A 12746-nucleotide genomic window follows, 5' to 3' on the forward strand; every position below is an offset into this window, starting at 1 on the left:
TATATAGTCCTTTTCTATCCCTAGAATTTTAAGAAAGCACGAGAGAGGAAATCCCTTGCCATTTTGCTCTTTACTCACAGTTTTGGTTTAGCTAGTACAGGAGGGGGCTCTTTGACAGGTGAAGAAGGTTCGGCTATCCTTGCTATCTGCCCGTTGAACCGGTCCTGTAGAAGGTCAGCTTGGATCTGGTCAGCAATCACTGCTCCTTCTTCGGTAGATGCTTCACTTGCTTTGTCGTCCTCAGGTAAATTGAAATGTACTCGAAGACCGATCCTAGAGCTGGATCTGGGCTCATTGTGATTCACTAGAACCCCTTCAAGTTTGGGTTTGGGGGGCTGTTCCATGGAACGGGGTTCTGGGTTAGGGGGGGATGATTGGTTTTCGACAACAGTTGAGTTGCCCATGGAATTGGCTCTGTGGGGAGCCACATTATTGCTATGGTCCTCAGTTCCTGAAAGAACAAATATGGAAAGTAATCAATATAATTTTTTTTAAAGAACAAAAAATATGGGACTTGAACTTAAGGATTTGTGGACTTGCATGGGGGCTAGACAGGTATGGTAACACACTCATACTCTGTTAGATGAGAGACAACAGACTGAAGGATAATAAAAGCTTATATTTGTATAGCACTTTAAAAAAATTCCCTGAAGTAAGGCATTTTACATGTAAATTTCTTTCTGATCTGTCCTAGCATCCCTATTTTACACATGAAAATCTAGGTCTCAGAGGGGTTGAGTGACTTGCCCAATAACAGTTAGTGAGTGGCAAAGCTGAACTGAACCCCTGTTATTTTATTCCAAAGATCAGTATGTCTCAAATATTACCAAGCAGACATGTGAATGGGAGAACACTTGTCAGAAAAAAAGAATGTAGGAAACCCTTGGGCTTTAAAGGATTAGAAATTTAATCTAAGTACACAGTGTGATGATGCTGTGACAACAAAAAAAAGGTACTGTTTGAGGAAGTATTTTAAGACTAGCTTACGTAAGACCAGAAAGATGATGGTCTCCTTTTGTGCGTAATAGAGGAGAGCACAACTGGTGCATTTGGAATGGGATTATGTCCTCAGCAAGGAGGAGGCAGGATATCAATAACTGGAATGTGACCAAAGAATGTCTTCCCCAATGATTCAATGACTTAAGAAAGCTCCAAGGACAGCTGCACATGAGAGGCTAACATCAATCTCCACATTGATACTTGGTGTCACTGCCTAACCTGCCCTGACATTTTACAGTGAAAAGGCCATTAGGATCAGCCCATACCTCTCACAGTCAGCTGGGCGATGCTCGACACTGTGCCATACTTGTTGCTTGCGGTACAAGTGAAATTCCCAGAATCTTCTGAGAACACTTCTGCAATGACCAGTGTACAAATCTCCTCTAGAAACCAGAAAAAGAGAATGCTTCTTGATAAGAGACAATGTGGGAAGCATTCATACTTTTAGGGATGCCAGAAATGACTGGTCTGATGTTATACCTATATAATGCCAAGACAGCTTATTGAATAAGTCCACTTGGCCAAACAACAGGTCAATCCAATGAGATCAAAATCTGTCAAATCAGCTATTATACTAAATTGACTGGTTGGTTACGTAATTTAGCTAATTCAGCCCAAAAATATTGCCTGTGTATTGGTAGGAGACTGGGCTAGATGATTCCCATTTTCTATTCCTAGGATTCTGTGAGATGAGTCTGAATCATGAATAAGATGACTAACCAATAACAAAGTTAAGACCTCACAAACACACAAGAGCTGAAAGTGTGAGGACACTTGTATGAGAAAAATGTGATGACTGGATTCCCCTAAAAGAAGCAAATGGAATAGTTTCTAATCTGAGGCATCTCATCTGCACCCTTGTGTCCTAGATAACTCTTCAGGCAATTTCCCCCCCAAAGGACAAAGTTCTAAAGTGGGAAAATAAATGAACATTTGGTGGCCTCTTAGAAGTTTTAGATGAAAAGAATAGTAAAGTGATTCCTCCACTGGAATGCTGAGGTAATTTTTTATGTGTTGCTGAATTGAGAGAATTCTCTTTGACATAGAGGATGAGAATGACTATACTGTACAAAGTAGAATCCTAGATTTAGAGCTGAAACCATCCAGTCTAAACTTTCATTTTGAAAATAAGGAATCGGTGGGTAAAATTACTTGCCCTGGTTACACAGATAGCACATAGCAAAGTTGAGCTAATGTCCTCTTATTTTAAATTCTTCCACTACATCGGGCTGCTTCAGCACCAAGTACCAACTATGGCCATGTTAATGTAGGTTGTAGAAGTTGGAACCAGACATTTCTTGATATCTGATGCAAGGAGGTGTGTGGTGGTAGCACAGTACAAACCCCTAGTTCTCTGACATCATCACCCATTTGACCTAACAACAGAAAACAGATGCATCTAAAAAAAAATAGCACAGTGGCAATTTGACCCTTCAGTAATTAGTGATAATAAAATTATGTGAACAAGACCATCTATTTCTAAGGCAAAACTGTGGAGTAGGTAAAGTCTGATTTTCATTGGTCTAATTTCTCCTTTCTATATTCTTATCTCTTCTCTCTATTTTCTCTCCTTTTATCATTGTTTATCAGTCATGTCTCTGAGGCCCCATTTGAACTCAGATCTTCTTAACTCCAGGCCCAGCACTCCATCCACTGTACCACTTAGCTGCCCTTTGGTCCCCCTACATTTTATTTATCTTATCTTTCCTTTCCCCCAACAAAATGGGTCTCCAGGAAAGAATGTAACATATCATCTCACATTAAAGTATTAATGGCTATTAAGACAATGGATCATCTTCCTTTGGGGATTTACATTTTAAGGGGGAAAAGAATATTTAATGATGAAATTTCTGTAGGCAGTTGAGTATGGGAGATTCTAAGAGGGCTCCCGAAATCACTTAGTGTAGCCAATGTCCTCCTTGTAAAACCAGCCCTTAATATGAAAATGCCACGATGTGGGGAGCTCCCCCAAGACACAGTGTTGCTACATTATAACAAACTTGAGCTCAGGGACCACATCTAATATAGCTATTAGCATTAACTGGATAAACTGTACCTAGATTAAAAAAGAAATACAGTTGTAGTAGCAGGAAAGCCACAGTATGACTAACTGAAATAATAGTAATAGCTAATATTTACATAGTATTTAATATTTTAAAAATACATATATTATCTGATTTGATCTTCACAACAACACTAAGAGGTAGGTGCTATTATTATCTTTATTTTATAGAGCAAACTGCAACTGAGAAAGGTTAAGTTTCAAATGACTTCTCACCTGGTTCAGCCATGGACCGTGGTTCTAAAAAAGAAAACAATGAAAAAAATTATTGGACTGAGAAAATTCACCTATGCATATTATATTTTCTTCTCAGACTTCCTAGGGAACTCTATACACACTTGTTTTTAGAACTTATTTAATAAGCTCCATAAATCAATGCTAAGTAAAATAAAATAAATGCTGATTATGACAGCAAGAACAGAATAGCATTTCAGAATGGCTGTAGTAAGAGCAGGTAAATAAGTGATACACCTTGGAACATACCTGAGTATTCCACCAAGAATATATCCTGTCTCATAAGCTGAACAAGACCCTCAAATTGGAGGTATCTACTGTGCTAGCTGTCTGACAGATACCTTATTAATGTACCTAAGACCCTACTTAGAATAGAAATATAGAGATAATGATGATGATGATGATGATGATGAAGAAGACCTTGGAAGAACAATTAATAGCAACTGAATTGTAAAGATTTTGTAAGTACTGTTATTTTTTGATATGAAGAAAACAAAGGTCTAAACATATTTCAGCCCTTTTATATGTCCCAAATAGGGGTGAATTAAAGAGTCTAAAATCCAACATATGAAATGCACTAAATAAAATCAACTTACTTTTCTGTAAAATTCGAAAATCTGGAGAATCTTCTATCAATGTCCCTTCTCTGTACCACTCAACTTTGGGGGATGGTGCTCCTTTAACTCTGCATTCAAAAACAACTAGCTGACCCTCGGAGGCTGATAAGTCTTGCAGCATCTGCAGTGGGAAAGTATGTTATAAAAGTGAAGAATGGGATTTTCTGTAATCTCGTGCTGACTTCTAGATGATACTATTTCTCCCAATGTTTGATCCTTTTCTAAGTCTTCACATATATGAAGACTTTTCAGGCTTTGTCCTGAAAAATCTCTTGAGGGTGTTTAAAAGACAGTCATTTTGGATTACTGTATTTTCTTTTCCCCTAGCTGACATATGCGTTCTAAAAAATGTGATGATGATATCATGATATCATGTAGAACACTTTGCAGTTTAGCACTTACTTTGATTCATAATAAGTACTCTGTTTTCAAGGTCACATGTGGGATTTGGCTTCTCAGAACTGCAAAATACCATAATGAGTGTAGTTTGTGTAGAGAATGTAATATTATGTAAAATATTCTGGTTTCCAATCAGAGGTATAGCTTTGTGGAAGAAACAAATGATTGGTTCTTTCAGACTTTATCATTGGTATTTTTCCTTATTTGTCTAGTGGGGGTAATATCATTTGACCTACATTGCTCATAGATTTGCTGTGATATCCAAATGACATATAACATATGAGTACTTTGTAATCATAAAGTGCTACATACACATGAGCCCTAATTTTTACTACAATATTGTACAGTTCTAGAAAATTATTTTTGTTTCACCAACTTTAAAGTGGAGATTGTAGTATGACTGTTGTGAGACATAATAATAAAATTCACTTTAAAGCAATAAGCACATGTAAGGTGCTGTTGTATAAAATAGAAGCATTGTAAGAACTTTGCGGGAATATATCTAAATGTTCTAGTAAATATTTCTGATAATAAAATGAGGATGGTTAAAGCCTTAAAACATTGTTAGACCACTAGACACTAAAGCATAGGAGGGGTTAGGGCATAGATTTTTGATTGCATAACTATTCTTATACATGGAATTATTTGTGAGTATATAGTCATATTTATACTTGACTGTTGCTGAGAAATGTTCCTAAGCATGGGCATAATTATTTTTTACTCTGATGTGATAACCAATGTGTGTATTCCCTCCAAGGCTATGGTAACCCATAACTTCCCATTCTGTGCAAATCTTGCTGGTGTCCAACCATCAATCTTCTGTAGGGAATGACCTAATGTGCTGGGTACCAAAATCCACATCTCCTGATGATGCTGACCATCTCTTATATCTCTCTCTCACAACATTTGTCTACTTCCTTTTTGTCATGTACTCCTCTAATAACATCTTTGATATTATTTCTTTAGCATAGTTGTCTTCTTTTATTAAAATTAAAAAAAATTCAGTCCCAAATTCTCTTCTTCTCTCTTCTCCTCCCCTACCCATTGAGAAGGCAAGAAAAATGATACCCATTATACATTTTCATATTCATCACATTGCATGGGGGAAAGGCAAGAAAAATAAAAAAGTAGGAAAAATATACTTCAGTCTGCAGAGTTCATCAGTTCTCTCTCTGAAGGTGGATACCACTTTTTATCATGAGTCCTTTGGAACTATTGTTGATCATTATGATCATGATGGATCACAATATTACTGTTACTGTGTATAATGTGCTGGTTCTGCTCACTTCACTTTGAATTAGTTCATACACATCTTCCCAGGTTTTTCTGAAACCACTCCCTTCATTATTTCTTATAGCACAATAATATTCCATCACAATCATATACCACAACTTGTTCAACTATTCCTCAATTGATGGGCATTCCTTCTGTTACCAATTCTTTGCCACCACAAAAAGCTTCTACAAGTATTATTGTATATATGGGTGCTTTTCCTTTTTCTTTGATCTCTTTTGGGTATAGACCTAGTAGTAGTATTGTGGGGTGAAAGGGTATGCACAGTTTTATAGCCCTTTGGGCATACTGTAGTTCCAAATTGTTCTCCAGAATGGTTGGACCAGTTCACAACTCCAACAACAGTACTTTAGTGTCCCTATTTTCCCACTTCCCCTCCACCATTTGTCATTTTCCTTTTCCATTATGTTAGCCAATCTGATAGGTGATACCTCAGAGTTGTTTTAATTTGCATTTTCCTAATTATTAGTGATTTAGTGTATTTTTTCAACAACTATTGACAGCTTTGATTTCTTCTCCTGAAAACTGCCTTTTGATATCCTTTGATCATTTCAGTTGGAGAATAGCTATTATTTTCATAAATTTGGCTTAGTTCTCTACATATTTGAGAAATGTGGCTTTGTCAGAGAATCTTGATGTAAACATTTTTTCCAGTTTCTTGCTTTTCTTATAATTTTTGATTGCATTGGATTGTTTGCATAAGTACTATTTAATATAATCAGAATTCTTTATTTTACCTCCTGGGATGCTTTCTTTCTCACTCGGTCATGAACTCTGCACAGTTCTTCTACAGCAGTATGTACAGCCCCTTCCTTCCCACTATTTGTCTCTTTATTGCCCTTCAGGTGATCTGTACCCCCAATTCTTTGGAGACTGGGACATTTCCAGAGCCATAGCATATCACCACAGCATTGGTTGTTGCTGGGGTTTTTTTAAATTGGTCTTTGATTCAGGAAGAAATCTGTTGTCATTAAAAGTATTGAAGATTTTCCCAAATGTCATCAAACCCTAATTCAATCCCCTTCTTTTCTGTTCCATAAGCATTTGTTAAGCCCCTGTTCAAAATCTCTGATGTCAAAGAGTTGATTACTGAGGAGATAAAACAGGTAATCAGATAAAGGGAAGAGAATTTGAGGAGGAAGAGAGCAGGCCAACTATGTGACAGGGAAGGGACCCTGTGAAGTGAAGGTACTAGAGACAAAGGAGAGCAGAGAGTAAACCAAAGTTCAGAGGCAAAGGATGGGGTGCTGAGTTTCAGTGAGAGCAGAACAGATTAAGTGGAACATGGCACTGTGAAGGAGAGTCATGTGAATACATGTAGAAAAGTGGGCTGGATCTAGGCTCTGGAGGGAGGGCTTTAAATGCCAAATTGATGAGTTAATAGCTCATCATCACTTCCAAAGTAACACACTGAAGATTCTTGAGCCAGGGAGAGACTCAGCCAGATCAGCTCTCTAGGAAGGTTTCTTTTCTGTCAGCTCTGTGGAGGGGGGATTAGAAAGGGAAATGACTGGAAGCAAGGAGATAGGTAAGAGGATGATTGCAATAATTCAGGTAAAAGTTGATAAGGGCCTGGACCCCATTAATGGTTATGTGAGTAGAAAGATGATGGTAGAGGCAAAAGATGTACTGGAGGTCAAAAAGAGAAAAGATTTGGCAACTGATTAGATATGGAGGATGAAGAGAAAAGAGTTGAGGATGATTCTGAAATTATAAACCTGGGTTTCTGGAATGATGGTACCCTCAAAAAATACACAAGTTTAGAGATAGAGGAGCTTTTGGGAGTGCATAGAGATAATGAATTCCATTTGGGGCATGATGAGTTTGAGGGTGTGATGAGGCCTCCAGGTAGAGATGTATAGCTAGCATTTATAAAGCACTTTAAGATTTACAAGGTAGGTGCTATCATTATTCTAGTTTTACAGATAAGGAAACTGAGGCAGATAGAGGTTATGTGATGGAAAATAAGTGTCTGAGGCTGGACTTGAACTCAGGTCTTCCCGACTCCAAGCCCAGTACTCTATCCACTGTGCCATGTAGCTGTCTCCAATGTATAGCTGCGCATAGGAAGCACTTGGTCACATGGGACTCGAATTGCAGAGAGAGTGGGGCGAGTGCACAGAGATGATAACTGAACCCCTGGAGCTAGTGAGTTCAGTTCTGTGCCCAGTTCACTGCCCCTGTACAGTGTATATACAAGATATCTGCACTCTGGAACCAGCTATTTGGGCCATCTATTCAATTATGCCTCTTAATAATAGACATTCTTCATCCACTGGTTTTGTTTCTTTGTTTATTTTCTGTGGGAAAAGACAGATGAACCTTTTGGGGGTGATTATGTATTGTATTTAGCAGATTTTTCAGCATTCTGGGGATTGATGTTACCTGCACAAGGTCCCCTGTAATCAAGAGTATCTGGAGGAACTCATCTTCTTTAGGGAATTTCTCTTCCATTTGGACTCTGCTAACTGGCCTCAAAGACAATGGCAAACCCCTGGAGTAAGCATAGCTTTCCCTGTTATGTGCTTTAAAGGGTCATAAGAGAAAATAATCTTTGCTGTTGTAACTTTGGAGAAATCTTGCATGATTTTAACATATTCTAAGATGATAAATTTAGAGCCAGAAGGGACTTAGAGGCAATCTAGCCCAACCCTTTCTTTTTACAGATGAGGAAACTGAGGCCCAGAGTGGTGATGTGACTTGAACAGGGTCACCTAGGTAGATAAGCAGTAGAACCAAGATTTGCCAGAACTCTATTCATTGTACTACACTGCCAAAGGAGGCATCTTGTTGAAGGCAGAATTTTACTCTACTTAATCAAAAGCATTTTTTAATAGTCAATGATGGTGGGATTATGTATTCTCTGCACCTTTGAGGCAGCCATATGGTGGTAAATATGTGGTCTGATGTAGAGTATCAATTGTGAAATTGTCTCCTACATCAAATAAGCTTTTGACATATATGTAGATTATTGTCATGAAAATTACATAGAGATAGGAAAGAAGTCATACTCAAGTATTTTGTCAGATCATACCTTTTTTTAGATATCCCCCAAATCAATCAATGTCCTTGAAATTTAAACCCCACAACCCAGACCCTCTCCTCTGGGGTACTCAAGCTATTTCAGTTTTCTCTCCAACTTTGTTTCTTTTCATGCATAAAAGTTCTACTTTCTCATGAAGTACATCAGGGACCATGATGTTAGAGTCCAAAGGTGGTAGTGTTGCAATTACTGATGGGGGGAATCATTGGTTTAAATAATTTTGACAGATCTTTTCCAGTTTTTAATTGTTCTCATTGTAGTTTTATCCTTATATGCTCTTGTGATAATATGGCATAATTGGCATAATTTGGGTCTTTTACCAAATTTTTCTCAAGCCCTGTTTTTACTTCTATTTTTTGCTCTCTTATGAGCTTACCTTGCTCATACTTTTCCATCATACTTCTCAGAATTTTACAAATGAGTTTACATTCCTGATTAAGACTGTTCTTGGCTGCCATGTCTCTTTTTTTTTGGCAAGATGATCATGTTTCTTAGCTTAAGGTAATTCCTAAAATTTTGATCTCCTGGGGACAAGTGATTTTAATAGTTAAATTTACTTGGAAATTGGGTTGATATAGCCAACTTCATTTTCTGCAATGTTCTTTTGCTTATCATGTCTAATATAATAATAATAATATAATAATAATAACTTCACAGGCTTCTTCATGAGGAAAAATATATTTGACATATAGTCAGTGGGCTTCTTTGCCTTGTTTTGTTTCTTGAGATCAAAGGATCACCAATTTAGAAGGGAAAAGGACCTTGCTATTATCTAATACAACTCCTTCATTTTACAGATGAAGAAATTAAGAGATTTGCCAAAGGTCACCCAAGTAGTAAGTGGCAGTGTCAGGATCTGAATCTGGGCGCTCTGGTTTCATAAACAGTGTTCCCTTCAGTGTAACATACCACTTCATTCCTGGACCATATTTCCTATCAGGTTTCATTTTCTTCTTCCCCACCCCCATTTCCATCTTTGCACTGAAATCATTGATTATTCAAACGTGCTGATTTAATTTGGAGGGTCTTACTGAGCTCTTTATAGAATTTCGCTGCCTCTTCATGTAATTTCTCTGAGTTTCAGTTTTCTCCTCCATGAAATGGGGTAGGGGAAGAGGATGAAGAAGGGAAAGGGTAGAAAGGGCAAAGCCTGTGCCTTTTCCTGCTCTACTGATGTTCGGGGTTCAGCTACAGGCCTTCTTCTGTACAACTTAAAACATTTTTGTCAGTGCCTCTGTCCTATTTGTGACATCCTTGCAAGGAAGGCAGGAGGCATAACTACACAAAGCTAGGGATCCGCTAGCTCTGATTCTACCACAGATTGGTGCATATATTGGGTTAGAAAATAATCTGGAAGAAAGAGTGGCCTGAGTTTGTCCATGTGGTCGTTAGAACTCTGGTTCAGCCCCCTAGCACCATTGTTTTGGGGTTTCTTGTCTGTGCTGTTATATAACAGATCTGCTCCTCTACCTCTCCCTCCCCCCACCTGTTCTGCCCTCTTCAAATTACTGCTGAAACTGCTGGAGGCAGGGCTTCTGAAGCCTTGGAGCAGGCATCAGAGCAGCAGCTGGTGTGGGCATGGGAGGGGGAGGGGCAGCAGCCTCTCACACTCACCAAGTGGCTTTTTTCCCCTACAAAAATACTTCATACTGTACGTTTGGACTTGGAGGAAAATACTTTATTACTGAGGACTATCCCTATCTCAAGTCACATATAAAGTCTTGTAAAAGATGATTCCTATTGGTCCAGGCCTGAGTTAAGATGAAGTAAGTCACAAACTTAACCACCCATTTGTTGGGGAGCTTTAAAAGGTAACTCATTATCTCCCTGTGTACCTTCATTTCCCCTAATTCTAAAATGATGATAATATGAATACCCTTTAACCCCAAAGAAAGATAAATGATATGGTGCTTAAAAACAGACATGCTATACAAATACAAATGCTGATTTTTTTGGTATCAGTGAAAAAGACCCTAGAACTGGACAGACAGTGAGGGAGAGATGTTAGGTTGGGGCCCGAAGGTGAGGAAACAGAACAGGAATAGCCTAAATGAAAGTTCCCCTAGCTCATAGACACATGAGCGCCATCATCAGTGACTGACTCAGGGAAATGTGTGACTAATGACACTGGCTGTGACTGACCTCAGCAATGCCCTCCCTGACCAGACTGACACAAGTGCTGCTGCCGCTGAGTCCCAGGGCGTGGGGCCAGGGCTTACTAGCACCCTGTGCACGTACAGTGTGTGCTCCATTTTTGGAGATGGGGAAGAGTCCGCAGTTTGGCTCTGCTGAGAGCTACTTTGAAAATCAGAGTTCTGAAAGGCCTTGCTTGGTATTTTTCCTGGAGGAAAATCACCTAAAAAGGGAAGCCTGTATACAGGGCCTTGATCCCTGGAATCCGAAAGCAAGTTGCTAGAAGACAAGGGATCAAAGCTAGCTCTCTCCTTGGGAGCTAGCCCAAATATTGCTGTGTGAATTTCACCGGTTACAGGTGTATCTTCCACTGACCCAGATCACTACCTGCCCAGACTGTAGATGGTGATGACAATGACAGCGATGGTGATGATGGTCCATTTTTGCACAGCTTTCAGTTTGTGGTGATTTTCTCACAATCCCGGGCAAGAATTAGGATTCACAGTTTACAGGTGAAGAACCTGGCAAGTTAGGTGACTTGCCTCTGGCCTCACAGCTAGTAAGTTTCTGAGGCAGAATTCAAACTCAGGTCTCTTGACTTTAAACCCTGTGCTTTCCTCATTATGCCCTAATGAGGTGGCCTGATGAGCTGCAGTGGCAGAAAAAGCCTCAGGTAGATGGCCTGGTGATGACGAGCCTTGCCAAGCTCAGCTCAGCTACAGAGAGAAGAAGGTAGTTTGGCTTTTACTTGTGCCTTTCTAGGCATGACCTTGGGATCCAACTACCAACTTTAAACTGTAGAAACACTAAGGGTGAAAACCAAAATACAGATTAGAGCAGACTAATAAGATCCAAAGGTACCTGCTCTCAGCAGGTATCTAAACTGCCAATAAAGGTGCGTTAGAAACTCCTGGGAACAATTTAAGACCAAAAAGAATATCGTAAGTGTGCAAGGACTTGCTTGCTGACATGGAAGCCACTATTAGAAAGCTGGGATTGTAACCATTACTACAACCAGAAGTTTTTCCTGGTGAATTCATATTCTGAGGTAACATTTAAAACCCCCAACAACTTTTACTTTTTGAGTTGGTAAAGTTATTGTGGTTTCTTTAAAGTCATGACAGAGGGAGATTAACTTTCAATTACCTTTGTGAACACAGGAGCTGCTATTATAGGTTTTCCATCCAGTCCTTGTAAATAGTTTGTGGGGCTCTGACACTGAAAATGAAAAGAAAAAGGAACAGTGACAAATAGCACAGCCACTGAGATAATGCAGTCCCTCCAGACAGATCCAGCCTCTAAACCACTTAATGCAGAGAACTGTTCTTCCCAAGAGGAATGTATGGGGTGACCCTAAAACTGTGTAGCCAGTTTTAAGTCCAAATAGTTTGGACTGAAAGTCAATCCTTTTCTTTCCAGAAAGCTGCACAATTATTAAAAGATGGTAAACTGAGTATTAATGGATGAAAAACCACAGGTTTTTAATTGACCAAGTGAAGAACCATCTTAATTTTTTATAAATTTGGTGAGAAATTTCTCATATTTTGTTAATTTAATATCCATTAATAAATCTTGTTAATTTGATATAAATTATTTAATTATTGTTATCTATTTGCTACAGAAGTATTCTAATGAACTAGAAAAAATTTCATCCCTTAGGACTAATAATGAATAGAAATAAGCATCAACAGAAGAAAATGTAATAACAGGGGTGGCCAGGTGGCTCAGCGAGTAAGAGCACCAGCTCCAGTGTCGGGATGACCTGGGGATCAAATCTGGGCTCAGATACTCAGCACCACACCCAGAAATAACTGGCTGTGTAACCTTGAGCAAGTTACTTAACCCCGATTGCTTTATAAAAAAAAAAATGTAATAACACTAGCAGAACCAGGACCTGCCAGAAGTAATTGGCATTCTGTGATGACTACCACCACAGCTATGCTGTCTTAGACAGGAGAACCATTTT

General features: G+C 38.8%; 1 protein-coding gene across 1 annotated transcript in view; it reads right to left on the minus strand.

Annotated features, from left to right (window-relative positions):
- Positions 1 to 12746, minus strand: part of MYPN (myopalladin) — a 109541-nt gene that overhangs the window by 41923 nt on the left and 54872 nt on the right. The window contains exons 6-10 of the mRNA XM_069071497.1: positions 11927 to 11998; positions 3892 to 4033; positions 3278 to 3301; positions 1266 to 1382; positions 79 to 451 (exon numbers count right to left, since the gene is read on the minus strand). Coding sequence (XP_068927598.1) covers positions 79 to 451; positions 1266 to 1382; positions 3278 to 3301; positions 3892 to 4033; positions 11927 to 11998 — 728 coding nt within the window. The remainder of the gene's footprint in view (positions 1 to 78; positions 452 to 1265; positions 1383 to 3277; positions 3302 to 3891; positions 4034 to 11926; positions 11999 to 12746) is intronic.

Source organism: Petaurus breviceps, unplaced genomic scaffold (genome assembly GCF_028583685.1).
Source record: "Petaurus breviceps papuanus isolate PSGF00001 unplaced genomic scaffold, PetGlider_PUasm1.0 90825, whole genome shotgun sequence".
Taxonomy (NCBI): Eukaryota; Metazoa; Chordata; class Mammalia; order Diprotodontia; family Petauridae; genus Petaurus; species Petaurus breviceps.